The 27,821-nt window shown below is 29.8% G+C and overlaps 1 protein-coding gene and 1 long non-coding RNA gene across 2 annotated transcripts in view; one reads left to right on the forward strand and one right to left on the reverse strand.

Annotated features, from left to right (window-relative positions):
* Window positions 1-14,290: 14,290 nt before the first annotated feature.
* Window positions 14,291-17,896, forward strand: LOC130451740 (uncharacterized). The gene is made up of 2 exons (XR_008910788.1): window positions 14,291-14,436; window positions 16,253-17,896. It is a non-coding gene; the product is annotated as an uncharacterized LOC130451740 (long non-coding RNA).
* A 3,437-nt stretch (window positions 17,897-21,333) lies between these two features.
* LOC130451739 (atrial natriuretic peptide-converting enzyme) overlaps window positions 21,334-27,821 on the reverse strand; it is a 116,466-nt gene continuing 109,978 nt past the window's right edge. The window contains exons 13-15 of the mRNA XM_056790955.1: window positions 25,940-26,063; window positions 24,167-24,315; window positions 21,334-22,135 (exon numbers count right to left, since the gene is read on the reverse strand). Coding sequence (XP_056646933.1) covers window positions 21,950-22,135; window positions 24,167-24,315; window positions 25,940-26,063 — 459 coding nt within the window. The 3' untranslated portion in view covers window positions 21,334-21,949. The remainder of the gene's footprint in view (window positions 22,136-24,166; window positions 24,316-25,939; window positions 26,064-27,821) is intronic.

Genomic DNA, 27,821 nt, shown 5'->3' on the forward strand with positions numbered 1-27,821 from the left:
AATATTAATATATTAATTCTAATACTATTTTTATGATTTCGGAAAACATCTAAAAAAAACCCTGAATTTGGAATTAGTAAACCTAACTTTTCACAAATTGCATAGGTTTAAATGAATGAATGAAGTGTTTATTTTTTACTAATTTGATCAGCCAAATCCAATGCAGTTTTAGGATAGCAACCAAAAGGGGAATTTTAAATATTTATTGGACGTTAGAATAATAAAATAACCTCCCCCCCAATTTTACTCAGAACCATTACCTAGTCTATCTATACTTATTATTCATTAGTTTGATGTAGTAGTGGTGAACTTCGTAAAAAAATATTGGATTCATCTCTATTCGATCAGTGAGTATTTTTTTAATTATTTATATCTAACACTTGATATTTGGAGATTTCTGACTTTTTAAATAAACAATTATCAATTATTCTTCATTTGGTAATTGATAGTTTAGTGAAATATAGTTAAAGAATTATCTTTATGTTGCTAAGAAAAAAAAATAATTATTTAGTCTATAGTTAGTTTTTACGATTCTCGTTTTGTTTAGATAGAAGAAAACCATGAAACAAATAGATAGTAGCTTCGAGGATATCTCAGGCCTTTCTAACTCTTATAGATCTCATACCCCCACCCGATAAAGTTCTGGTTTGTCTTTTTACTTCTATCAGTCCTGTTCTGTTACCAAGTGAAATAGTTCACAGTTTTGTTTTATTGGATGAAATATTCCGAATTCTCCAGTGTCTAGTATGTCATGAAACAATGGTGCCTCCTCTTATGCGGTGCAAATGTTTGTGGTTTGTAAACGCTGCGTAAAAAAATTAGGATTCGAATGTCCAGTTTGTCACGGTACTTTGGCAGTAACAAGAAATTAAGCTTTGGAAACGCAACTTTTATGATGTTTCCTTGCAAATTCAAATTTCGGGATGGCAGTCTCACTTTGAGATTAAATCAAAATATTATAGTTTATTTCAGAAAGACTAATAAAACCTCATTAGATATGCAAAGGAACCACAGAGTGACCCAACGAATATTGAAGCTACTTTCATAGTTTGGTATTGATTTTATTGTAAAAATTTTTTTTTATCAAGTGCAGGTAGTACCACCCGGGTTTGGGTCAATATATGGGTTTTTAGCCTATTGTTATCCATTCACAAACACTGAAAATAGTGTGCCAAAGACGTGCCGGTAGGATACTCCTAAAAAGGAAAGAATTTTATTTTAACAGAATAAAAATTAGACTTTATGTACATAGTATTAGGTACACTTGTTTTTTATTGAACATTATACAAAAAATACATTATACAGAAATTAAATCATAAAAAATCATATTCTTCGTCATCTGAGGAACTGTCATCTCCTCTTGACGTTATAATTAACGGGTCGACGGTCCGATCGATCAAGTAGTTGATATCCCACATTTTCTCCTCTTCTTTAATGCCATGCTGGACTGCTTTTCGCCAGTTCTCTGGTGTCACCTCCTTAATGGCTTGATCAAAAAGTAGCTTAAAGTCTTTCATTTTGAACGTCGTGATGTGTCTTGCTACAAATCATTTCACTTGTGTCCATATAAGTTCTATAGGATTTAGTTCGAAATAATATGGCGGTGTGCGCAACACAGTTACACTATGTTTTTCTGCTATATCTTCCACGGCGTATTTCATAAAACGATATTCGTGTAAATTTGCTATAGCTAATAGTTTGTTTTTCATTAAATTATCTTCAAATTCAATACTCGTGGTGTTTAACCAGTCAATAATTTCTTGTTTTCTCCAAGATGAAATTGGAGTCTTCTCTATGCGTCGAGAATGGTAACTTGCGTTATCCATAAGTACTACTGAATCAGCCAGAAGATATTTTATCATTTCACCAAAATAGTCTCCAAAAACATCCGAATCCATGTCCTCGTTGTAAACTCCCGTAAACCTTCTTTTAAAAATCCCTCTTCGCTTCCAATATGGATGATTATTAGTCTTTTCCCTTTATCTGAAAGCCCCTTATATGTCTTTGAGAAGTGAGTACTTAATCGATTATCAATTGATTTCGTAATTGTGCTGTACATTTGGGGCCATCCATAAAGTACGTCACACGAATTTGAGGACTTTTGAACCCCTCCCCCCGTCCTTGTCACAGGCTGTCACATTTTTATAATCCCCCTCCCGATGTGACGTCACACATTTTTTAAATTTATGTATGTATTTAAAAATAATCGAGAGAAAACAGCTATTTCATTTTTTACTTATTTTTATTAAATAATAATCTAATAAAAACAACATAAAGTCTAACATTTCATAAAATTTTTAAAATTTTCAATTAAAACTTTGCGTTTTAGTATTTTAAATTTTAACATGTGACGTCACAAAACTATTGACCCCCCCATGCCCCTTGTCACACGATGTCACATTTCGGTGGTACCCTCCCTCCCCATTAACGTGTGACGTATTTTATGGATGCCCCCTTTTCATGTTTATACACTAATCAATGGCTATCAAACAAAAATAGGCAATTAGAACCGTGTGTTTTTCTTTTATTTTTAGGGTAAATTGGAGGAAATACAAAAGCATTTATACGTTGCACAAATATCATTACTTCTGGAGGTTTGATGATCATGCAGTATTGTTTTGGTTTTTATTTTATGCTGGTAATACTCTGGTAAATGATTCATTGGCTAAACTATTTTTTGTGCTATTGTTCAGCTTATTGGACTTCAAGAACAAGATGACAATTTTAGTTACAGGCATGCATTTTTTCCAATATACTTTTGTTTTTAGAGACGTTCAGTATTTCTGTTATTGTTATTCTGATTTATCATCAGACAGTTCCGATTCATTTTTACTGAGCGCATACGTATTGTCAGTTTATAATTGCCACTCGTTGAGATTATTCTTCTATTATCTGCTGTAAATCAGCTAGCTATAATGAGACGTTGCAGGTTTTTATTAAATCCTTTATTAGTCCATATTTATTATGTACCAGTCATGGTATGGGGTAGAATGTCTAATGATCCTCCCATACCAAACTAATAACCTAGAGAACATTGAACAACGTCTTATTGAAATATGGGATGAATTTGTTCAGAATAAGATCGCGTTACAATTTTTATTTGAATTTCGAGGTACTTAGACACCTGAAATCCTTTTCAAACTGAAAATGCATACTCAAAATGGATGTGTTTTTTGTTCCTAAAATTCTATTTTGAGTAGATAAGTTGCTTTTAGCTACAATAGTCGCTTATAATAACTATGTTTCCCACGTGAAAATTGTTGTTCTTTGCAACATACTTTTGAAGCTTTATATTAAGTGTTTTACATATTACATTTAATACATATCTTATTATATCACTTAGGTCAATATTTAAATTTTTCGTTATAGTACAAAAGAATATAGAAATTTATGAATGCTCTAGTTTGAAGTTATTATAAAAGAAAAATTAAAAAGAAGGAAGGAAGGTGTATGATATAAGGATAACATCGCTGGTGAATGAATCTTACTATAAGAAATCCAGAAGGGTAATAAAACTGATACACAAAACACAAACTTTAATTTACTGTATAATGGTTGATTACATCATCTCAACACAAGTAGTTACAGTGCAGAAGAGCGGTATGGAAGCACATATCATGCTTTTATTTAACATTTCACATTTATTGTTCATTGCATCGACTAATTTTCAGCAGCAAAAGCCAAGGAACTTAAGTATAGTTGTCTAAATCTAAAACAATTTCATTTCAGCTAAAAAATTTATCGTACGTGCCAGTACGTACATATGTTTAGTTTCTTTATAAAATCTTTGTAATGCAATGCACGAGACCAGTCAGCGAAAAGAATATTTGATACATATATCGAAGATTTTAATAGATGCCAGTAAAAATTTATATTCATATCTAATCAGTGAGTTGAAATATTTGTTAAGAAATTACATTCAATCTGTGTATTATTGAAAATGATTCTCTCTCTTTAAAACAAATGTAATGATTAGTTCTTTTTGTACAGACCTAAGTAAATGCTTCTCTATTTAAAACAAACGAAATGATTAGTTCTTTTCCTACAGACCTAAGTTAATGCTTTTCTGTTTAAAACAAATGAAATGATTAGTTCTTTCTGTACAGACCTAAGTAAATGCTTCTCTATTTAAAACAAACGAAATGATTAGTTATTTCTGTACAGACCTAAGTTAATGCTTCTCTGTTTAAAACAAATGAAATGATTAGTTCTTTCTGTACAGACCTGAGTAAATGCTTTTGTGAAAAAAAACTTTACTTCTACCAGACAATTTTGCTAGTAAGTTGCTACTACGTAAGTGAATAAAATGCACAAATATTCCTGAGAGGCATAGCAAAAATTAGGTACTCTAGAAAGATAGGTAAACTCTTAAAACATATCCAAAGGCTTAAATTAGTGGAAATTATCCATAAGAGTTGAAATCTCAGAAGCCAAGTTACATTGGCATTGCAAGACTTACTAGACTAAAGACAGCGTACTCAAATTACTAAATGTAGATTCAGACTGTAGAATACAAATAACTCCAAGAAGAATAAGGGAATAAATTATTCAATGCCAATGCATTATTCCCAGGGAAGAAGGGAAGTATGCAGTATGACATTTTTTTCATAATTGGAGATTTGTCTTATGAGTGATTTGCCGTGGATGGTGAGTGATGTACTTGTGAGTTTTGTCGTATGAAGTTACAGATGTTCTGTACTCAAATTTTAATCACCTAATCCGGTCCAATAAATCAGAGTTACATCAATCTCTTGATGGGAAATTGAAGAATAAAAGTTTAATGATTTTATGGTTGGCAATAAGAAGAAATTATTTAGAGATCAGAGAGAGAGAGAGAGAGAGGGAGTATTTTTTCACAAGATTTTTTGTTTAATTCGCTTAGCTAACCTATAAAAGTACTCATTTTTCAAAGAAATAATTATTACGGTGTATAATAATGTCCTTTATTGAATATCATTAGCAATTTAATTGATATAGATTAATGTCGTCACAATTACCAAACCCAAGCAATTACTTTATGTTATGTGTATCATTTTCGCTGACCATTATAAATTCGGTCATATTAATTCGAATCACATGCTGTATATTAAAATTATACTGCAAATACAGCAGAAAAACGTTATATGATTTGCTTTTTCATCAATTTTTCCTACAAAGATGGATATAAATTGAAGAATGTAAAATTAATTTTTGTACAAATTTCACTTAATATTATTTGTATTAATTTTTTATTTCATATTTTTTTTTTCCGTAGCTGATACTTTCACTTTATATTGTCCAAATTGAGTAATAACGTTAATTCTTTGGCATCGGGTTTAATATCTTTCCATCAATTTGGAAATCATTTTTTCTATTTTCATATCTAAGGGTGTCTAGTTTGGATCACGATACACATACACCGGTATGCATCTGCACAGACACGCGTTATCCCTCTCTACAATGCGACTTCACTTGGAATCAAAATGTGAACTATAATGTATGCTGTATACCTGTTTTAAAGTCCTATTTTGATTCTAAAAGTAATATATTTATATATGTATAAATTATATCGCTATTGAATTTAGCAGTTAAATTTAACGTGCGATTTACAAGGAATGAAATTTCTATCCTGTACCATAAAATAAGAGACTATTTAAAATATGATTAGCGAAATTATGGAATTATTTAATTTAATAATATTGTTTCTGATATATTGGGTATATTTTCTTTATTTTTTTGGGCGAATCATATATCGGTAATTAAACAATTTTCTAAACCTAGACACTTTGCATTATATGGAACTATCCTCTTTGAAATGAATGAGAGAAACACGCGTTAAAATAAATAACTCATAAAGTGGCGGTATCGTATCTAAATATTTCCAACCAGACTTAAACCGTATAATTCTTGTAAAAAAATAGAAATTTTGTGTGAGTTATTTTGTGTATTACCACATTCATTTACCATATTTTCAATTAATTTTATCCTCTTGACCTCAGGATCCTACCCACGGTTTCACCAAGTCTTTTTTTTGAAATCAAAGTATTTAATACCTGTTTCTTTGGTATTTCGGTTAGTGATTTTGCTTGTAGCGACTGCAATATGATCTCATAATAGAAAGTACAATTTTTTAAAAATTAATAATAGTTAGGTCAACTCTATAATATTCTATTCTATTATGTCTTCACCCCTGTTTACAAAAGATTAGATAATTATAAAGAAGGCCAAGGGGACCTAAAAACGTTTGGGTCATGAAACGGTAATAAATACAGAGACATTAAACAAAAATGGTTGAAATAAGAAAGACACAAGAATTGGTGGTGACATTTAATAAATGAATAGATATACAAAATAGAACTTGAAAAATCGATACATAGAAGTTAGAAGAAAAATGAAGTGAGGAGCTAAAGAGGGACAGAGTAGTAAAAATATAGGTATATGATAGTTAATATAATAAAAAGAAAGATTATTGCATAGTACGTAAGAAATGAATGCCAATGAAGAAGAGAAAACCAACATTTAGATAATGAAAATCTACATTATGACACAAACTTATAGTTTAATGAAAATGCGACTTTTCTGAAACCCTACGAATCGAATTAAAAACTACAAAATATGAATTGATTAAGGCTAAGAAAAATATCAGTATTTTCTTATCAAATCAAATGCGACGTGAAGCAGAAAACCATTTTACTATTATAAGCTGCGATGTGAAATTATCCGTTATACAAACATAAGAAAGTAAATTGATGCCAAAGCAAAATTGAGACTTCCATGAATGCAATATTCTACAACTACACTGTACATGTTATTACTTAATATGACCGACAATTCTACATTAAAAAGAAATAATTGTCTTCAATAAGAATTACCTAGTTTCTTTTTTGTGTTTTTAGTTCATGCATTACTTTGTGAAATACGTATAATATAATATTACTGGCATAGTTCTATAGCATGTTATTTCATTTTTCCTCGTTAATAGGAATGATTTTCATCAAAATAGCCTTTTACTTTTTTCATCGTACATATTTTTCATCATTTCAAGCTCACATGAGAAATTTTATTATAAATATTAATAAATATATAGTAAATGTAAATATATATTGTCTAAAATATTGTCGGATATGTTTATCACTTGATCTAATTTCAATATACGTAATTTTGTTATTAACTCTATTTTCCATGTGAGCCTAACAAGTACATTTGCTCAGATATGTTGTCGTTAATAAGTGTAACAATTTTTTTCAGAAACATTCAAATTAATAGAAAAATACAGTCAATATACATGAACATAAAGCTATAAAGAAGTAATTGAGAAAAATCAATTGTTATGTTTATTAATTTAACAATTAAATCCATATGTAACATATCATAATCGCAATAATACTTAACCGCCAAATTTATGTAATAATTTATGTATGATAGATAACCTTATAAAAATTCCAGTTATAAATATGGCAACTAAAATTTTATACATTAAAGATACAGAATGAGTCAGTCAAAATCCAATATCTTAAAGTAATCACTCCATTGCAATACTAAGGTTGGGGCAAAGTCATAGCAGCTATTTTTTAAGAAAATGTGGCATATACAGAAAAAAGGACAAGTTGTGAATTACATGTGTTGATTATTAATAGCACTGAAATATCGTAACACATTATGATTACGATAGTATACAGGGCAATATGGCCTTCACGGGACAAAAGAATGACAATATGGCACATATAAAATTGACATTACAAACCCTGACACTATACCTACAGACCTTCCACACGACGTATTTATGTTTGTGATACGTTAACATATTTAGAAAAAAAAAATAGTTGCTATTACTTGTGCCTCAACCGTCCTCAAAAGCTTATCCTATTCTGGAATAATTGGAAAAATACCTGTTTTTAGATATCCATATTTTGAAATTGTCTTGTATGGTTTTAAAATAAATTTCGTGTTCCCTCAACAAGGTTGACAAAAATTGTAAAGGAATATGATTTTTTAAATATAAATATAGTAGTTCTGAATTTACACTAGGTAAATAACAATTAACCTTAAGACTGCAAAATAGAATTCAATCAAATAATCTCCTATCAACAATTCGAATTCGAAACTGCCAGATTAATCTATGTCTTCCATTTTAATTCAAAAATTTCTATGTAAATTACCGAAAAAGGAACATTTTCAGTAAAATAATTTTCTACCGATAAATTTTTATATCAGCAATATATGTAACAAATTTTTTGTTATACTCTAGCAGGTTAAAGCGCTATGCTACTCGTTGACATGGTTAATAGAGTTAGCGGTAGCACATTAAAACCTTATCAGATTTGATAAATTGTCTACTATGTTGTTCAACTTTTATTTGCTTAATTCTATTGTGCTCAATCTTTTGGTTTATACCAGAAAACGAAAATGCATTGAATGACTATCAACAAAATAAGTACATATTAATTCTTTTTTGTGTCTTTCTTCCGCAAATATTCTTACTAACTATGATTGAATATGTTTATCTTGAATATTACACTAAATTCTAATTTCTTTTATTGACTTAAGTTATTGTCTACAGTTATGTCAGTCTTCTACATTACATGTATGAACTATGTGAATTAGTTAAGTCTACATTTAGATTGGTTTACCGTTTGGGTAGAATCATTAGAATCATTACTTAGAAATATATTTTAATGATATATAATTTAACCAACCCGTTCACTGATGAATTAATTGAAACTCATTTTCAATAAAATGTTTTTTGATTTGGTCACTTCCATCTAACAGATTGTTATGATGAATGATAATGAAAGTTTAATGCTTTATTGGATATTTTCACCTAGGAAAAGATGGAGTGACAACCTCCCAGGTGACTGAGCAGAGGCAATGATGTGAAGAAAAACAGGCAATGATGCCTATACACAGCAGGAAGAAGAAGAAGATACAGAGGTATATTTTTACTACATATAATAGATTTATATTAGTTCTTTTTGAATACATCAAGATCATTCTTTTTTTCAGGGGGAAATACTTAGAACAATAAATGGATAAAATAGAAAATTTCATTCTAATTGTCGAATGTGAGTTGATATCCCAGATTTTTGTGCCTATTCCTCGGCTATCACCCAGAAAGATTAAGTATATACATGAATCTAAGTAAGAAAAAATTACTAACACCAACGACTGCAGGCGATGTGAAGAATAGCATAAAACAATAATAAAATTAGAGGTTGGTTAAATTGAGCTATGATTACAGTTCAAATAATTCTTTAACCAAATTAATTTTCTGTGCAATTCTACCACCCCGGTCTCCCTTACTTAAAATATTTCCTTAAGCTTTTAGGTTGAAATTTATCTATAAGAAGTTAGATAAGTAGTAAGTAATTATTAATGAAAACATATCTGAAGCATTCAATGGATTAATTCTATGTAAGTTTAATAAATAAATTCATTTTAGAAACAGGTAAAATACTTGAACAGTGATTGCCCACACAATTCAGTTTAACATTGCACAGTCATGATTTTTGTATAAATATATCATCGAGAACGAATCGGCTCAAATATTTTTTCTAAATTCTGTATTTGATTACAAATGACACCAAACGTGAATTGAGGATTTTGATTGGTAGAAATAACTGTACACCAAAATTTATTCCGGATGAAATACACCCTGTATAAGATCAATACTAGCTTGATATAAAATAATATCTTGATTTAGAATAGAAATATGAGAAGAACAGAAGAATTTCATCACAAGTGGTAGATAAGATTGAAAAACAAGCTCAGTAGCTAACATACTGTCTATATAACTTATTTTTTCGAATAAGATTGTATCAAATGTTCATTGTACCTGGTGGCGTGATAACATGTAAATTGTTCTAAAATGATTCTAGACAATTGAGGTAGAGAATTTAATAACTAAAGTTGTAAGAAGAAAACTGGACATATTTTCCGATAGTTGCCAGGAGGGGTTACCGCCATATTGAACGTTCAAAGTGAAATCGGCAAAAATGAAAGAAACTCAAGAGAATCTAGTGAACGATAAGAATTGTGTGAGCGAATATTATACATATAGATAATTAAAATAAAAGGAGACCAACAACAGTGTTAAAATGACAAGAGAATAATTTGTGCAAGCGCGGTACATAAAATAATATTACCAGTAAGTAAAGTAAAACCTGTGGTTGAAGGCACTAGATAGTATCTAAAGAGGGTACTTAAGTGTTACAATATGGCAGAAATAAGACGTACAAAGAGTCATATTAATAAGTGCTGATATAGTGATACAGATCACAAACATGGTTCTAGATAGGTTTTTTAGGCAAAATAATAGGTGAAAATTTCTTTCCATTCAGTAAACCTCTAAAGAATTTGAAGGTGTGAGGGATTAATGAAAATTGAATAGAATGGCAGCAAAATTTGATACGGATTAAATTAAATTACCTAAATAACACCTGCAATGAATGAGTATCTGTATTGATTGTCAAATTCAGAACTAAGAAGATATATCGACCATGATATAATTGAGACGTAAAAGATCCATTAGCTGATGTATGTAACAGAAAAATCTCTTTAAACGAGCGTCTAAGAGTATTTTTGTCTGTTCTGCTTCGCGCATACGAAACCTGCACACTGAAGGTCAAGGATCTGTACAAATTAGAAGAATTTGAATTATGGTACTACCGACGCTGAAACCATGGATGTATCTAAAGAAAGAATGTTAGAATCACTACGTAACAAGCGAGAACGATTATTAAAATGAGAAAGATCTGATTATTTGGATGTATAATCAAAGGCATTAACACCAGTATGCTTTGATTAATTATTTAGGGGAGAGAAAATACTTTCTTGGCTTCGTAATATCACACATTGGACAAGTCGAATAGTCCAAGAAATAGGGAACACACTACCACTACACCAACACTTACAATTACACTGCCTGCCGCTTATATCTATAACCTAGAGACAGAAGGTAAAGTTTACCAGGTTATTGACACTTCGTCGGACAGAGTGATTGTGAGTGTTACTATTAAACTAAGATCCTACCGCTCGATTCTGCAGGTATCTGTTTTTTGATGAAACTAACTAAATGAATGTTAAGAAAGCATACGTTAGATTAGCAATAGGTTGCCTATAAAAAATTAGAATAGGATCAACTGACGAAGGTTGAGGCACAAGTAGTAGCAACTATATTTTTTTTTGTAAATATTTCAGCGTTTCCAACATCGTTGGCAACGTGTGATCACAGTCTCAGGGTTTGTTATGTCAATTTATATGTACCATATTGTCATTCTTTTGTACCGTAATCAATTAGTGTGTTACGATATTCCAGTGCTATTAATAATCAACACATGTAATTCACAACTTGTCCTATTTTCTGTATATGCCACATTTTCTTAAATAAATAGCTGCTATGACTTTTGCTCCAACCCTAGTATTACAATGAAGTGATTACTTTAGTTTCATTAACAAATACCTGCAGAATCGAGCATTGGGATCCTGTACTATGTAGTGGTAGAAGTAAGCAGTGTGCTCAGTTTGAATATCACCAAGGGTTCCAGAATTTCAAAATTGGTTGATTTGTTTCATGTAGCTGCCAATCCAAAAGCATTTAAATAGATGGTCAACACTTTGGTGGCCGGCATCGCTTCAAAACTAGAGTGGCACCCAAAAAGGTGGATGGAAATAGAAAAAACAAGTAAAATATGCAATAATTGACACTAATAAATACCTCGGCGACCAAAAATTTTGCTATCAATAAGAGTATAAATTCTACGTCTTTTGTTGATAATCTAATACTATTGTATCACTCAACAAGATCTTGAAAAACTGAAAATATATAATTGAGCTTGAATCGATCTTTTTCACATAATCCGCAAGTGAAATTAATTGATATAGAAATATTTGTTTCCATTTTAACTTGCCTATATCTTAAAATTCATGACTTTGGCATGGTAGACACTATATATGTATAACATTGTTATAAATCTATAGAAAACTATTATATCTTCTCTTCCTAAAGGTATAAAATATATTTTAAGCATTGCAGAAGGCTTCGAAATCAACTATAACAACACTTCATACATTTAACTAGGCAGATATGCTTTTAATTGATGTACTAGGTGACTCATTAGCAACGACTACTTCAAGAAATCTTTGTTCGTGAAGCTAAGAATATTTTTTAAATTCTACTACTACCTTCTTAAAGTGAGTGAAGAGTTTTCTCGTCATATCTGTATTGACACTCAATTTTGTAGCATTTTGTAAGCTTATTGATATTCTTAACAAAATGATCTACAATTTATTTAATGAAAATATTTCCATTGTTCCACGTATATTGTTTTGTTTTTAGTCAACGATAGTTATATCATCCTAATGAGCTACCTTGGAATTTACATTCCGCACTATTTGAAATGAGACATTACAGTGAAATTGTCTTACTCATTATGTTTTAAACAATCCTACATTATTGAGATGCTTCTAACAATTAATTGTTTCATTGCAAGTCTGAAAAATAATTTTCTTGTCAATGGATAGACAGAATTGTAGAAATTTTGGGTTACGGTACTTAAAGGGAAAATTGACATTTATTCATTTCTCAGACTTAGTACAATTCTAACTACCAAAAATTATTTTCAAGATTTGTCTCTCATTCATTAAATTTGACAAACTTTTGAACATATTCTAATCGATATGTGATAAATTTAATTCATTTACGTTAGATCAATGAACCATTTTTTCAAAAATAAGTAGATCGTTCGTGAATTTGGTGAATTTTTCCGACAGAAGATTGCTACTGTTAAATGTGATGACAACTGTTTCGGTATTTAACGTAATGTACAAAGTTTTTGTTAAATACTATCCCGATGAATAATACTTACGAGTTAGCGAGGAGTCAGACTGATTAGATCAGCTTTCTGCACTTATTATTAATATAGTTTAAATTAATCTTTATTCTATATCTCGTTGTTCTCCATTTTTTGTATTGTTCTTTCTTGATCATTTCCACGTTAATGATTTCGATTTTGAATGTACTTATAAAAATTTCCAACGTTATTAGTAAGAGTTAGTAGGAAGGCGAGGAGTGTTAAAAAACAAGATCGGAACATTATTAATTAGGATAAACAATATTCCACAAATCTGCAGGAATTATATGATAATTATGATAAATCAATCAATTATACATTTTGCGAACAAAAATTGAATCATCTTTGATCTTAACATGAAATCTATACTTCCTAAGATACTTTGTAGCGATCGTCTGTAGGAAACTATTAAATCAAAACACCAACCACTTAAAAATTCTCTCGAATTAAGTTATTTTTGATTAGGACAATATTCAAAAATAATATATCGATTGATAATTGTTTTACAACAGCTACTTAACAATTCTTACATGTAGATCCAAATATGGGACATTGAACAACTTTAAGCATTTCCTTATTATAACATTAAAATTATACAAATAAAATTTCGAAACCCTCGGCATGAGTGAAAAATTTATAGCTATTTTCCACCGCAGCATACCATTAATTGTAATTACCATAAAGATTCAGATATTTATATTATTATACGTTCTCAAGATAATGGTATAATTTGATTTTCAATCAAATGAAGTTGATTAGTTTTTTCTACATTACAATTTAAATGTTGTTTATAAAAAATAAAGTTATTTGGACAACATATTGAAAAGTGAAATTAATATTTTAAAAAGATGTCCAAATGTATAATTAGTGCTAAAACTCAAGAATTCTATATTAGGAGCAGTTACTCTCATTAATGGCTATTTAACAAGATCAATACTTTGTTTTTGTTAAAAAGCGCATCGAATAAAAGGAATTAGTGATATGTGGAGAGTAAGTGGAAAAGTTTGTTTTCTAAGAAACAACAAAAAATATATTCTACCGATTGATCGAGGTTGGCATGAAATTAATATAACTGAATATCAATGTTTAACGGTAGGGTTTGAATAACAGATTTTTAAACAGTTTAAAAGCACCTCAGAATTGTTGGCCAAATGACAGTGAAAGTGCGAATTCTGTATTTTCAAGATATTTAAAGATAACTAAATCTGAGAACTACACAGTTTGCAATTTCAGTAAGTCCTATTTCAAAAATACTACTTGTTTCTTTAATACCAATTAAGGGAGAATATCACATGTAACTTCAAGACCTGTTATAGTGAAATTGTCAGTCAAATCGGCGATTATTAATAGAATATGACCTTGGCTGGGGAATTATAACGGTCATTGCACATTGACCCTGTAAAGAAAAAAATACCACAGGAAACATTTATTTAAATATGCACACGAATGAAAACTGGAAGCCACTTAAAAATAGTTCATACACAATGTAATGATAGGGGAGCATGCATGAAATTGGCAAATAAAAGTGAAAATATATCGACTATTATTGCTATGCAGAATAATTGCCTGCGTAACAAAATATATTAATCATCATCATCATCATAACCATGTAAGTACGTCACAAGTGAATGTCAATTTTGAAAAATATTACTGAAAATTTGCATTTGAAAATAACTTTCACTGATAAACTATTTTACTTGAGTAGTATATGTTGAATTGAAGCTTTTTTCTCTGAAAAATTTGAATATGTGAAATAAAGTAAAATTGATTGAGCGTTGAAAAACATAGAGAATGTAGAACATTCAAGTTATTAATTCAAAATTTGGCCAAAATTGACTTTATGAGAATTCAAGTATTCTATCAAAATTCTTGATTGTACTTCAACCAGGCTCATGCGCAAACATGCTTTTGGTGAGAAATCGATCGATAATTGTTTGTTTCATGAAATGGAAAACCATTAAACAAGGATTTTTTATTTGAATTCAAAAGTATTTTCTAAGCAAAAATATGTTACGAAGTTTTATAAACGGTTTTATACGCTCAATTTGGTATACGTTATCGGTAGGCATATTCAAGAAACTGCTTTATTTATATCCAAATTGAAAATTGTCTTGAAACATTTTCATGCAGGGGAGGAAGGGGCACTTTTCAACATGACTATGTTTGCACAGTTGGAATTATCTGTCGGTTATAAATAAATACTATTTTATATTATCTTGGCAATGTTTTTCAATAAGTATTCAATGCATGACAAGTGGTTTTAACTTCGATCCTTTACCTATTTCGAAAACACGTGAATTATCTCACCATTTCTGATTAGAGATGCAAGCGATACATCGATGTTTTTCAAGCATCGATATATCATTCATAAATATTGATATTTTAACATCGATATCGAAACCTAAAACATCGATGTTACATCGTTCTTCATGATCGATGTTTTATGAACGATGTTAGGTACACACGATGACACACAAACATATATCTTTCTTAGTCACAACTGTCACAAGCTTAGATTTTTCCATTTAGTGTCTCGTTCGCTCTGCAATACAAACGCGCCTCGCGCGCAGGCGCATCATGAAGCAGTTGCTTCGCTTGTCCACACTGAAGAGTACTGACGACCATTGTTTTATTAGTTGTTTGATGTAACATAGAAGTCACAATCAATTAAGCAAATTAAGTGAAGTTATTGTTACCTCTGATAGATAATACAACTGTGTATTGATAAAGTAATTATCTATTATTAAAATAATTATACTTTATTTCATTGATTTAGTTTAAATAGTGAGTTTATTAATAGGTTATGTGAATGTGTCTGAGTTGTTGTCGCTTTGATTATTATATTACGTAGTTTCAAGATATTATCTATTAATATTACCTACTTAAAGTAGGGACATGTCTCTCGATTTCCAGTTGTTGTGTCTATAAGACATTATTTTTACGATAGCTTGGTTATAAAAATAGTGATGGGATATGTATATCGATTAATCCACTACTAATTCACTTTTAAAGGAACGCCTCAAGAAACAAAAAAACATGTTATTCTGATATTCGATTATTTGAACTTTACTAATTTATACTTTTTTTTTCAATATTTAATATTCTTATGGGTACTTTTATTTAAAGCCTTTTATTATAATATGAAAACTTTCCATATCCACGTGTGAAATGGCAAAAAAATACTAACTAATTAAACGTATTTGGCAAGTCTGACTCATTAATTGATAATACTTGAAAATTTAAACTTAAAAATAACACAATTAATATTAACCAAACAACTTAAACATAAGAATAAAACTATTAAGTGTATTGTCAAGATTTTAACATGTAATATATTTTGTTAACGAATTATCAAAAATGGTTATTTGCAAAAGAAAATGTTTAAGTATTACTAATTAATTCTCAATATTGATTTTTTTTTATAGATACGAATGCTGTTATTGTCGATTCGAAACATACTCCTGATAGACCCACCTCAAATGTTCAAGAATTATCTAATCACATTAAAAGCATATCAAGTGCTGAAGTTTACAAACATAAAAAAATCACTGAATCGATTACAAATTTCATCATCATGGACCATAAACCGTTTTCAGTTGTAGAAAGTAAGGGATTTATACAACTAATAAAGGAAGTTGTGCCTTTATATAAAATTTCTTCAATATAAACTTTTAATAAACGTATAAACGAAAAATATGAAATGTCAGAAATTTTCAAAAAATATGTAAAAGAAGCAGAGCATTACTCTATTACGTATGGACGGAGACAATGCAAAATAAGTCGTTTGTTGGAGTCACTATACATTTTTTAGAAAATTCCAAGCTCACGAGCGGATCTCTGGGAGTTTTTGAACTGTTTGAAAAACTTACAGCTGAATACGACAAAAGAGACTCACAGATAATGTTTCAATTGATAAAGTATCAGCTATAGTGAATGATAGCACGGTGATGAAAGTAAATCGAGAGATGTTTGGCGAAAAAAAATTATACCTTGTTTTGCTCACACAGTGAATTTAGTTGTCACGACTTCATTGAATAAATCTAAAGGTGCATCTACCATGATAATTAAAGTATGTGAAATTGTAAAATTCATAAAACGTAGTGTCAATGCTAGTAACGAATGCAAAGAGAGAATGGAATGAAGGAAGGACAAACAAAGAAATCAATATTACACGTTCGTACGCGGTGGAATTCGACCTATTATATGTTGGAACGTTTTATGGACTTATTTGAAACAATTGGCGCGATATTGTTATGCCGTTCAGTTGCACCACCAATGATAACTTCAAGTGAAGTAGGCTGTCTACGCGAAATCATTCAACTTTTGCAACCCTTTGAGAGATTGATAAAAGAAATTTGTGGGCAAAATTATATCACAGTGAGTAAAGTCATTCCTTTTGTAAGCTGCTTACGAAACATGCTCGATGAATATTCAACATTTTAATGCACCCTGTCATTAAAAGTAGAAATTGACAAATATGTTTCAAGGAGATTTGACAAACTAGAGCATTGTTTATCGTTGGCAATTGCTACCGTCTTGGTCCTCGTTTCATTTTAATGCATTTTAAAGATCCTATTGCAAAGTAAAAAGTCATAAATTACATTAACAATTGCTTAATCAGTAATGGAATGAGCGCAAATTAGTCTTCTGACGATTCGGAAAAAGGCGATTATAATGAAAGTGACATATGGAGCAACCATAATATATTGACACACAATAATATGAAAAAAAATACGAAATATAAAACTAAAGCAGAAACAGAATTTCAAATGTTCATGTCATCTACTGTTACTCCAATAAAGGAAAATGCGTTGGAGATGTAAGATGACATGAAGGCATTATTTCCCAGGCTTCATAATTTAGCTATGATCTATTTGCCTATCGTGGTAACTTCGGTACCCAGCGAGCGGTTATCCTCTGAAGCTGGAACTTCAATTTCCAGGAGAGGAACCGCTTACTGAGCACCAGGTTGTCAACATTATTATTTTTAAACTCTGTTAAAAAAATAAATACATACTTGTTTTCTGTTTAAATAAAATAATGATTATTCTTGCAAAGTGAATATTTAAAATTGTGTCTTATTTCTGCAAGATATTTCGATCATAAACCTCAATGTTTCTAACATCGATGTTTCACTATTCAAAATATCGATGTTCTAACATCGATGTTTTTTATGAGCGATGTTGCATCCCTACTTCTGATCGGAACTATTTAAGATCTGTTAACAATATATTAAGTTATATAATATGCTCCTTATTTTATGCTTCATTAACGTATCGGCTCGGATTAACTAATTTCTGTCTTATATTAATGTGACTGTGAAGAATCTTACATCTAACTATTCAACTTCTACTTATTATTGTATTCAATGAATTTTTATTGTAAACTGACCGTCCTCAACCTCTTACTTAAGCGGTTCCATATGTCCCTTAGACACTTGAAGTTCCATTAACTTATCAAATTACTTACACTATTTTTTTATTGATATGATGTGACGACCATAATATAATTAATTATAGCTTTTGTATACAATAGGATTAGTATTTAAGAGAGAATAAACACGCATAGAGTGTTCTTAATATTCTGATTATTCAACGAGAACAATAGACAGATTATAGAAACCACTTTATTTAAATATATTTTTTCAAAGTTGTGAATTAAGTTAAGTTAATCAACTAGTGAAGTCTAAACGAAGCAACGCACTCCCAAACCTAAAACAAGGAATGTAACTATCAAGTGTTAAAAAGAAACCAAATTTCTCGATAAGCAATGAATATTTTCTATTAGAAGATATTGATATGGGAGACATCGAATTATATGAAAAAGATGAATAAGTAATTTCTCAGTAAATAACTATATACTGGTAAAATTCAGCACAAAAAATACTGTGGTGTATCAAGTTGGTCTAGTAAAAGAAAATATTGATATGTATTCAATCTACGATTTTTAAGAAAACGGGAACCACAATTTTATTTTCCTCTTGTCTAAATCGTCAGCAGTGTGGAATCTGAGGATATTGTTCTTAAGGTCCAAATTCATAATGTGTACACTTTCTATGTAACTCTTGACACTTAATAAGGTAAAAACCATAGTATTATTACTTAGATTTAAATTTAGTTCATTTACGCCCCTCCAATGTGTAGATTTGATCATGTACCGACTTAAATATCTTAATTCACAACTTTGAAAAACTATTTATCAACATAAAATATAAATAAATACAGTGGTTTCAGTAATTTGGCTACTGTTTTCGTTGGATGTTGAAATTATATATGACCATCTATGTAAGTTTTTGCTCTCTTAAATACTATTTCAATTGTATACAAAAGCTATAATTAATTATATTCATGGTTGTCACGTCACATCAATAAAATAATTGATTTAATAAGTTAATGGAACTTCAAGTGTCTAAGAGACATATGGAACCGCTTATAAAGACTGAGGACGCTCAGTCTACAGTAAATCTTACAATACAAAACGAATACAATAAATAGTAAGTAGGTAGATTTATGATTCTTCACAGTCACATTAATATAAGAGAGAAACTAGGTAATCCTTGACGATGCGTTAATGGAGCATAAAATAAGAGACATATTGTATAACTTAATTTATGGTTAACAGATCTTGAATGATTCTCATCAGGAGTAGCGAGATAATTCGTGCGTTTTTCTGATTCAACAAGAGTAAAGAAGAGTTTGTAAATTTGTAGAAAGGTGCCTCCTTCTCCCTATATATAATTCAATTACTGCTAGCATTGCTGTTTTTGTTAGATAAGTCATGTATTTTCGATGCTCATTAGTTAATGATGTTTCTTTAGTTTGTTCAAATTTTATAGGGCACATCCAAATTTTATTTCGTAACAGTGGGGCTCTTATTAAATAAAAAATAATACACTTAATAATTCGAATATTTTTTACCAAACTTCACAAACATTTATAATTTTGTACTTAAAACATCGTGAGAAAATGTATATCAGATTTCCTGCTAAAATACAAATTTTTTGGAACCAAGACACTAATATTCATAGATGAGAGGTTGCTCAACTTGATCAAGGTTAGATACTTGGATCACGTTCTTAGAGGAGAAAGATATACAATACCCCAATGGATCCTACAAGGAAAGATAGAAGGAAAGAGAGGCGTAGGCCGAAAACAAATCTCAAGGCTACGCAATATAAAACACTGGACTGGCATAAATAACACCGAAAAGCTGTGTCATACCGTTATAAAAGATGTCTAAAAGAAAATCGCCATCGCACTGTAGATGCATGGCAGTAGAAGAAGAAGAAGTTGGAATTTTGGATATTTGAAAATAGCGCATGGAAAAATTTTCAATTTTCATTGAATAATCTATTGAAAGAAAATAGAGAATAGTCGAAGAAATTTTCGATACAAAAGAAATTAGTGAATTTTTTTTCACTTCGTTCATACAAATCACCAAATTTCCCACAAATTAAGACAAAAATTTTCTAATGCAAAAATTTTGACAATAACTAATCACATTATTGTATTATTTTATGATTTTTTAAGACTAATTTGTAATCAAAAAGTTTAAATAGAATACTATCTGACAGTTATTATCAAAATAGGCACTATAAGGGAAACTTTTCCGATATCAAATTTGCTGAAGATATAAAATTTGCGCATTTTGGAAAACATCAACAAATATCTGTTATTTAGTTTCAAACTTAAATACTAAACATACTGCTAACTGCCACTACTAAAAAAATCACACTTACACTATGTAACGCGTATGTCTCCGAGACCGAAGGTATTCTAAGACTTACTTAATTTACCTTACTTATGTATACAAAATTATTCCGCCAATGAACCATTTTTCTGTCGATTCATGTTCTAAAATGTCTATGTACTCCTTACACTGGACCTCCTGGTTGGCCCGACATACTTTCCGTTGTTATTTAAATTTTCGAAAAAACTTAATGAAAAACAGCTCCAGTATTTTTTGAACCTGCTTTACAAAAGAATTTTGGAATGTTTCAACATAGTAGGTTTGAAGTTTGTACATCGAACAATCTTTAGAACAATTGTTAGGTAATTTTGACAATAAAATACTGGTATTGAGAAGAATAGAATTCACGAAATTACCTGTTTTACTGTTATTACTGTTATTATTGTATTACCTGTTAATGTTCGATTTAAGGAATCCCTATTTTATTTAAAATATGGACGGACAGAAAAATTGGGAATTGATGAGCACGATGCCAAACATAATCATACAATAAGTATAAATAATGTAAAATGTATGAAATAATAAATCGTTGTTTGAAGGTATTGAAATTTTAAAAAGTAACTGTAGTTTAGAGACAAATATCTATTCGTTTTCAAAAAAAATTAGTATATATAGGTAGAACAACTCAAGTCAGATTTAATTCACCTTAATTGTATTCATTTTCCTAGGTAATTTTTTGTACTAAGCAAATGTCCCATATTCAATGAAATATTATATTTGATGTACTGATTTTAGTAACATCACAATATCTGAGATCTTTTTTTTATTTTTTTGTATCACACGAGCTGATATATTATGTTAACTAACATGCCTTCATTTTACAATTTTCTTTTTCTCATGAATCTCGCGTTTGCTACACAATGATACAAGCGCGGAATAACTTCTTTATTGTTGATTTATATTTAAATAATCTTGGGTAAGTTAAAGAAATATATATTAAATATTATGTGTTTTCAAGATTTTTAGTAACAGTATCTCTTAGAATGAAGCTTAATAAAAATTCTGGTAATCTTAAGGGGTATGCAACGGTGAAAGTTAGTTTTTAAAATATGTCACAATTTGTGTAAATTTTACAACTGTATAATTCAAATCACATGTGGCGGTCCGCTCGAACACTAGGTGTGAATTGTCACAAGATATCACTAAAAAGGATCAATCAATCAATCAATAGATATTGTGCGTAGTTCTGGTATTGAAGTATAAGTAATGATGACAGGAAGAAATTCAGCTATACCACGAGGTTTAACAAAGTTTTCCTCTTTGTTTGTAAATTGCCATAGAAAATCATATAGGTTACCTTGTATAATTTGTACCATTCAATATTGTTTCATTATTGTCGATATCAAACTCATAATTTCTATTAATTTTTCATTCTAATCTCCGGAATACTTTGTTATCTGTTGTTCTATCCATTTTATATACTTTGGAACGTACGCATATACCCCTGGAAGGTGAGGATGAGCGCATTTGATACCCCAACTCACAATTCCTCCAACAAACCATGTTTCTGAGTCCCCATTTTCAGTATCATGGCATAATAACGGTCCTCCTGAGTCGCCCTTGAGAAAATAATATATGACCAATAAATATCTTCAAAATGAGTGTTAGTCAGTTTTTGAGATGCGTGACGTTGAATTTTTGTTTGTATTTAATTTCGCATATTAAATATTTATCAAATAATTTTTAGAAAATATATTGCCTTATCTAATAATGTATTCAGGATTGGCATAAAATATTAGGAATGAAATTAAACCAATTTAAAAACGACTGAAAGCGCTTTAAATAGAAATGAATGAACATTGACAAAAAATATTTACATTATTCATTAAATATAATGCATAATAATAATAATATATTATAATATCAATATATTATATATAATAATATACATTCGATAAAACTTTTTACTTCCATATCAAATTTGTATCACTATAGCTATCAAAATAATAGCCATAACTCTATATAGTTAGTTAAAATTAGTTTTAAAAATATTGGATCACATTCTTTAAATAAGAATTACCCAATCAAACGACACATAGTACTTCAAAACGTTACGTACCTAACCTAACGTAACTTTACTTTATCATCAAAATATTCCCATTACCAAGTTTGTAGATATTCTTGGGTGCGATTGTATCATTTTAAAGTGGGCGAGGTAAAAATTAGAATGTATCAAATTGTTTATGCCTTCTTTTCTTTTAAATCGATTAAGTATTCTTCAGAAAAATTAGTTCAATTCGGTTATGAAGTGACTCAAATCAAGATTTTAAAAAGGACAAACACATATAATACGCAACCATTAATCAAGTTTGACAAAGTTAAACGTAGGACTGTATCTTGCGATATTTCTCTAACTAGTGTTAAGGTGGGCTATAATAATCGGTAATTACAAAAAAATACTGAAATTAACTGAATAAAAATATCATTTTTTGTTGAATATAGTTATCTTAAAGACTTAGTTTGTTACATTATAAATAGTCAACATTATATTTATTTCTGTCAAATTTTGAATTATTTTTTTATCCCTATGTGACATCAAACAAATTCTAAGTTTTTTAATGTATATTTTTTGATAATATTCATATAGTTGCGAAAATAATTTATTAAATTAGACGTCAAGTATCTCAAAAATTAAATATATGATAAATGAACCGATCGACATATTTTGTTAAACATAAGATCTACATGTCTTTTACCTGGCTTCTGTTATTATGTTCATTTTTGGCAAAGTTCATCCACAAAATAATTTACATTTTCGTTGTACTTTTTTGAAAATACAGTAATTTACAATATGACCTTGGCCTTGGCGCTATTTAGCGTTTGGTCTCTTTATTAGCGTCCACCATTAGTGCCTCATTTGATTGCAGATCAGTGTCGTCAACGTTTGAAATTATACAAATAACTACAGCACTAGGAGGCATAATAGCATAAAATCGTATTCAGCGACGAATGGCGATTCTGTTCTAGCGAGTACAACTTACTTCTTACATAAATATTCCACATCAAACTAAAAAGCTGGCATAAATATTTTGCCGTGGACATATTGGTTACCAAATATTAATGGAGAGCAAATTGTACAAAATCCACAAATTTGAAGTTATTTAGAACGAGGTGCTATAAGCAAATAGTGACCTCTTTTTGTCGACATCTGAAAGTGCACAGGAGAGGGTCGTCAATTATTTCATTGATCTTTTTCTGATTACATGAAATTTGTTGAAAATTTCCTAATTTTATTTTGGACGCCAGGCTATCCCATTACTAAAATATCAAGGTCGATAATTTAATCATTCTAGGTGTAACACTTCTAGTCACTAAGTGTATGATAATACGAAATATCAAACTAAATAAGAATATTAGATTTTCTCCTAAGATATTTTTAATTATCTAAATTTTTTTGCTTTCGTATATTAATTGAATTCGTAATCAATTTTCTAAGATATTATATTCATGTATAGAAGAAAAATTCATTGCCGAGTTCAAGGAATGATTTAAAATATACTTTATTACAACTTTTAGTTAAGACATTAAGTAATTTTATAATATTACCAAAAAATACGTTTTAGCTTCGAATAATTTTACTAATGAGTTACCTGACAAGCATCTTTGCCTCCTTCCTTATATCCCGCACAAATCATTCCTTCGGTAACATTCAAATCCCTATTTTCTAACCACGCGTTACAAAGGTCTCTATTTAATACTGGGACCACTACTTCGTTGATTTCTGGCTCATATTCGGATACTGAAAATATAATATTAACAATAATTATTACCTTACATATAGTTTTTCGAAATTTGTGAGAATAAAATGAACAACAAAAGTATACCGTTCAAACTGATATATCCCAGCAAATTGCGATGGAAAATTGAGAGGATAATTTTCCTCTAGACGGGGAAAGATGAAATAGGCCTAAAATCGTTGGTAATTTCTTAAAATTATTTAAACTACATAAAAAAATGAAATAAATGAAAATATAAAGAGACTTATATGTGTATATCTACAAAAACTCAAGAGAACAACTTATCCAAACAGTACAAATTATCGTTTCTTCGAGAATTATGTGATTGCTAAAATTAATACTTCCAAAACACCTACTTTCTGCGATAATAAGATCTGTTACTGGCAAAAAAACTAAGATCTTTTCAGTGACTTCCATAGATGGTTGCAATGATGGTGATTATTGCTCGCCATAAACTACTGTTCAGGTATGCAGTTTTCTTTAACTAACAGTTCCGGCACTCAAAAGGTTTTTTGGACTGTTGAAACATTTTATTCATACAAAGGAACACCTCCGAAGGAATCCATCGGAAACCTAATTCAATTGGAATAGATCAAGATAAAAATGTTTATTGGAGTGAAGGATATAACTTTCTCACTTTAGGATTGACCTGACTCAAGTTATAAGAGGGTGAATTGAGTCAATTAGAGAAAGATAATTTTACACCAGTTTTATTATTTTATTTTCAGGGTTTTATCCTACAAATCATATGATTAAAGTGTAATTTTTAATGGAATATTATATGTCAATCTCTGAAACCTCAGAAAAAGCGAATAACAATATTCGTAATCTTCGAAAACAGGTTTTTATACCTGTATATATGTATATCAGTCCCAGATTCGAATATTAATCTATAAAAAATTGTCTTGTTCAGTACATTTTCTCTAATGTATATAAATAAAATACGGCCGCAATTTATTGAATTATTGATTTTCGTGTATCTCGAAAACAATGATTATGAATTTGTTTCAGTTCCATCCAGAACCATCAAGAAACGGTACTACTAAGCTGTTCCAACTGAAAATGGACGGTTAGTTGAAATATTTTGCTAACTTTCGCGACCGTTTTCGAATGGTTTCTAAATATTCTGGTATTTGATCATGAGCTGGAAACAAACGATTGTACATGGTCTGTACGTCCTTTTAACGTTTACTTTTTATTTATATATAACTCAATATTAAGAGAATGGTTCTTGTTTTATAAATAATGAGCAACAGTATTGAAACTATTTGGAATTTTCCGGGTCGTTTTAAAATTTATTTCAAAATTTCACCGAACATGATTTTATTAGAATCAACGACCTTAGCATAATTCTGAATATGTATTAAAAGAAGCAAAAAAAATACTCGCATAAAACTCTTTTGTTTAATTCAGTTTTTAATAAAATCCTGCGGGTTTATTTAGATTGATGATAGTTCCGTTGTCGGATAATATTGATAAAAACGTGAGCGCAGCAGAAACATTGTACATTCTCAAAAATTCTTACTTAGCAACATATGTAGATAAATCTTACTTTCTTGTAAATTCATTTTATATAATTCATTCTCTATTCATTTCCAAAAAAAAAAAAATGGTTATATTACTCACATCCGGTGTCTTCCTTTTTGCCCCAGCCAATTACTGTACACTTAGTTCCTGGCTTAAGGTCTTTATCAGCTGGAGGTAGACAGACAGGGGAAAGATGTTCGTGGAATGTCACTCTATTGGAAAGCTGAAAACAATATATAATGTAGATCTTTGCTTTTTCACAGCGTTGAAGAAAAACCTGAACCCTTCAGGTTGATGTAAATGGCGGATTATTGCATTATTAGAAAATCAAAATGGACTTTAGGTTTGAATAAAGTAAAATGTATTATGTTCACAATTTCTAGTTAATAATAACCAATAATAAACATTTTTACTCATAAAGAAACAAAGTACATAATTGGATCAATCGTTGCAATGCCAACTATTATAACAAGTTAACATCACTAAAAACTTAAACTCAAATCGCGTTTAAAATATTTTTATAATCTTACTTACCTAATGAATTGAACTTGATTAATGTAATATGCCAATGGGCTTGTTAATTTTTTTGTTAATCAATTAATGTGACACTGTAGTCATTTCTGTTGCATAACCATAAAAGAAATTAATTTCTATTTCTCAAAGAATATTTTCTTCATCGCATACCCGCAGTAACAACATTAAAGTAATTTGATTAAATTTATAACAGAATTTTGATTAATTAGCCTAAACAGTTATATTGATTCAAACGTAATGGTCTAGATAAAATATCAAGGAAATTTGTTATAAATTTTCGTCATTCGGGTTCTGTCATTTATGGAAGATGTTGAAAAATAAAATTTGAAAAGATGCGAATATTATACATAATTACATTTATCCTTCAGATAAGAATAATTAAAAAAACATTTTCCTACTTTTATATTTCCTATTAGAAGTTAAAAATTATAAACATATTTTGATAATATTTCAGGTGTCTTTTGATAACAGCGTAGACATAACCTCTCCTGTCTTTAAGTTTAGAGAAACACGGAGTTGTTTTTCGAAATTTGCTTTTCTTCTATCTGAATACTTTCAGTAACTATATTCTGTATTTTACCAGGCAGAAAATGAGAATACATGCCACAATTATAGTGATGATAGTTCCTAGGATACTTTTGTTATACGGGTTGTGTTGAATTTTGCTAACTGGTTCTAGTTAGTAGATTTGACTAATTTTTCGTAGTTCGTCCAAGTCCATTCTAGTAATATTTGGCGTTTGGAGATTTCTTGAAGGAGTTGTTGTCATTATTGGAATTTTGGGTAATACAAATGGTTTTCCGTGGCTGATTGGAACATTGTTTACGTATTTCTTTCCATTGGTCCATATTTCACAGAAATTGGAAATTTGATTTAAATTGGAGATGGAAATTCTATTTTTCAACATCTGTCATAAATGGCCGATAATTTATAATATATTTCTTATATAGAGATCATTATCTTTGAATCAATACAGTTGTTTAGTCTAATTAATCAAAATTCTATTATAAAGTTTTACATATTGTTATAAAACTCACAGAGAGAAATAGTTTCTTCATGTAATGTTTCAAGTATCGCCACTTTTGTTGATAGACAGTAAGTAGATATTCAGAATACAGGGTAGTTGAAATTTTGGAAGAATACAGATATTACAACTACTTCAATTGATTTTGTTTTTTATTTATATTGTGTTTGACAATACGTCATGATTCTTCTCAATCAATCAATAGACGCAGACATAGTCAAACATAACAATTTGGCGCCCAACGTGGGGCACGAAAAAAATGAGCGAAACTTAAATCAAAGAGGGGCGAAAAAATAATCTATACTAAAACAACATACAGATTTTAGAAAAAAATCGATAACAAAGTGTAGACAAGATCAACGAAAATCAGAGAAGGACAAGTCCAAGAACAAACATCCACAATACAAGAAAAAGTCTCTTATA

Source organism: Diorhabda sublineata, chromosome X, assembly GCF_026230105.1.
Source record: "Diorhabda sublineata isolate icDioSubl1.1 chromosome X, icDioSubl1.1, whole genome shotgun sequence".
NCBI classification, from domain to species: Eukaryota; Metazoa; Arthropoda; class Insecta; order Coleoptera; family Chrysomelidae; genus Diorhabda; species Diorhabda sublineata.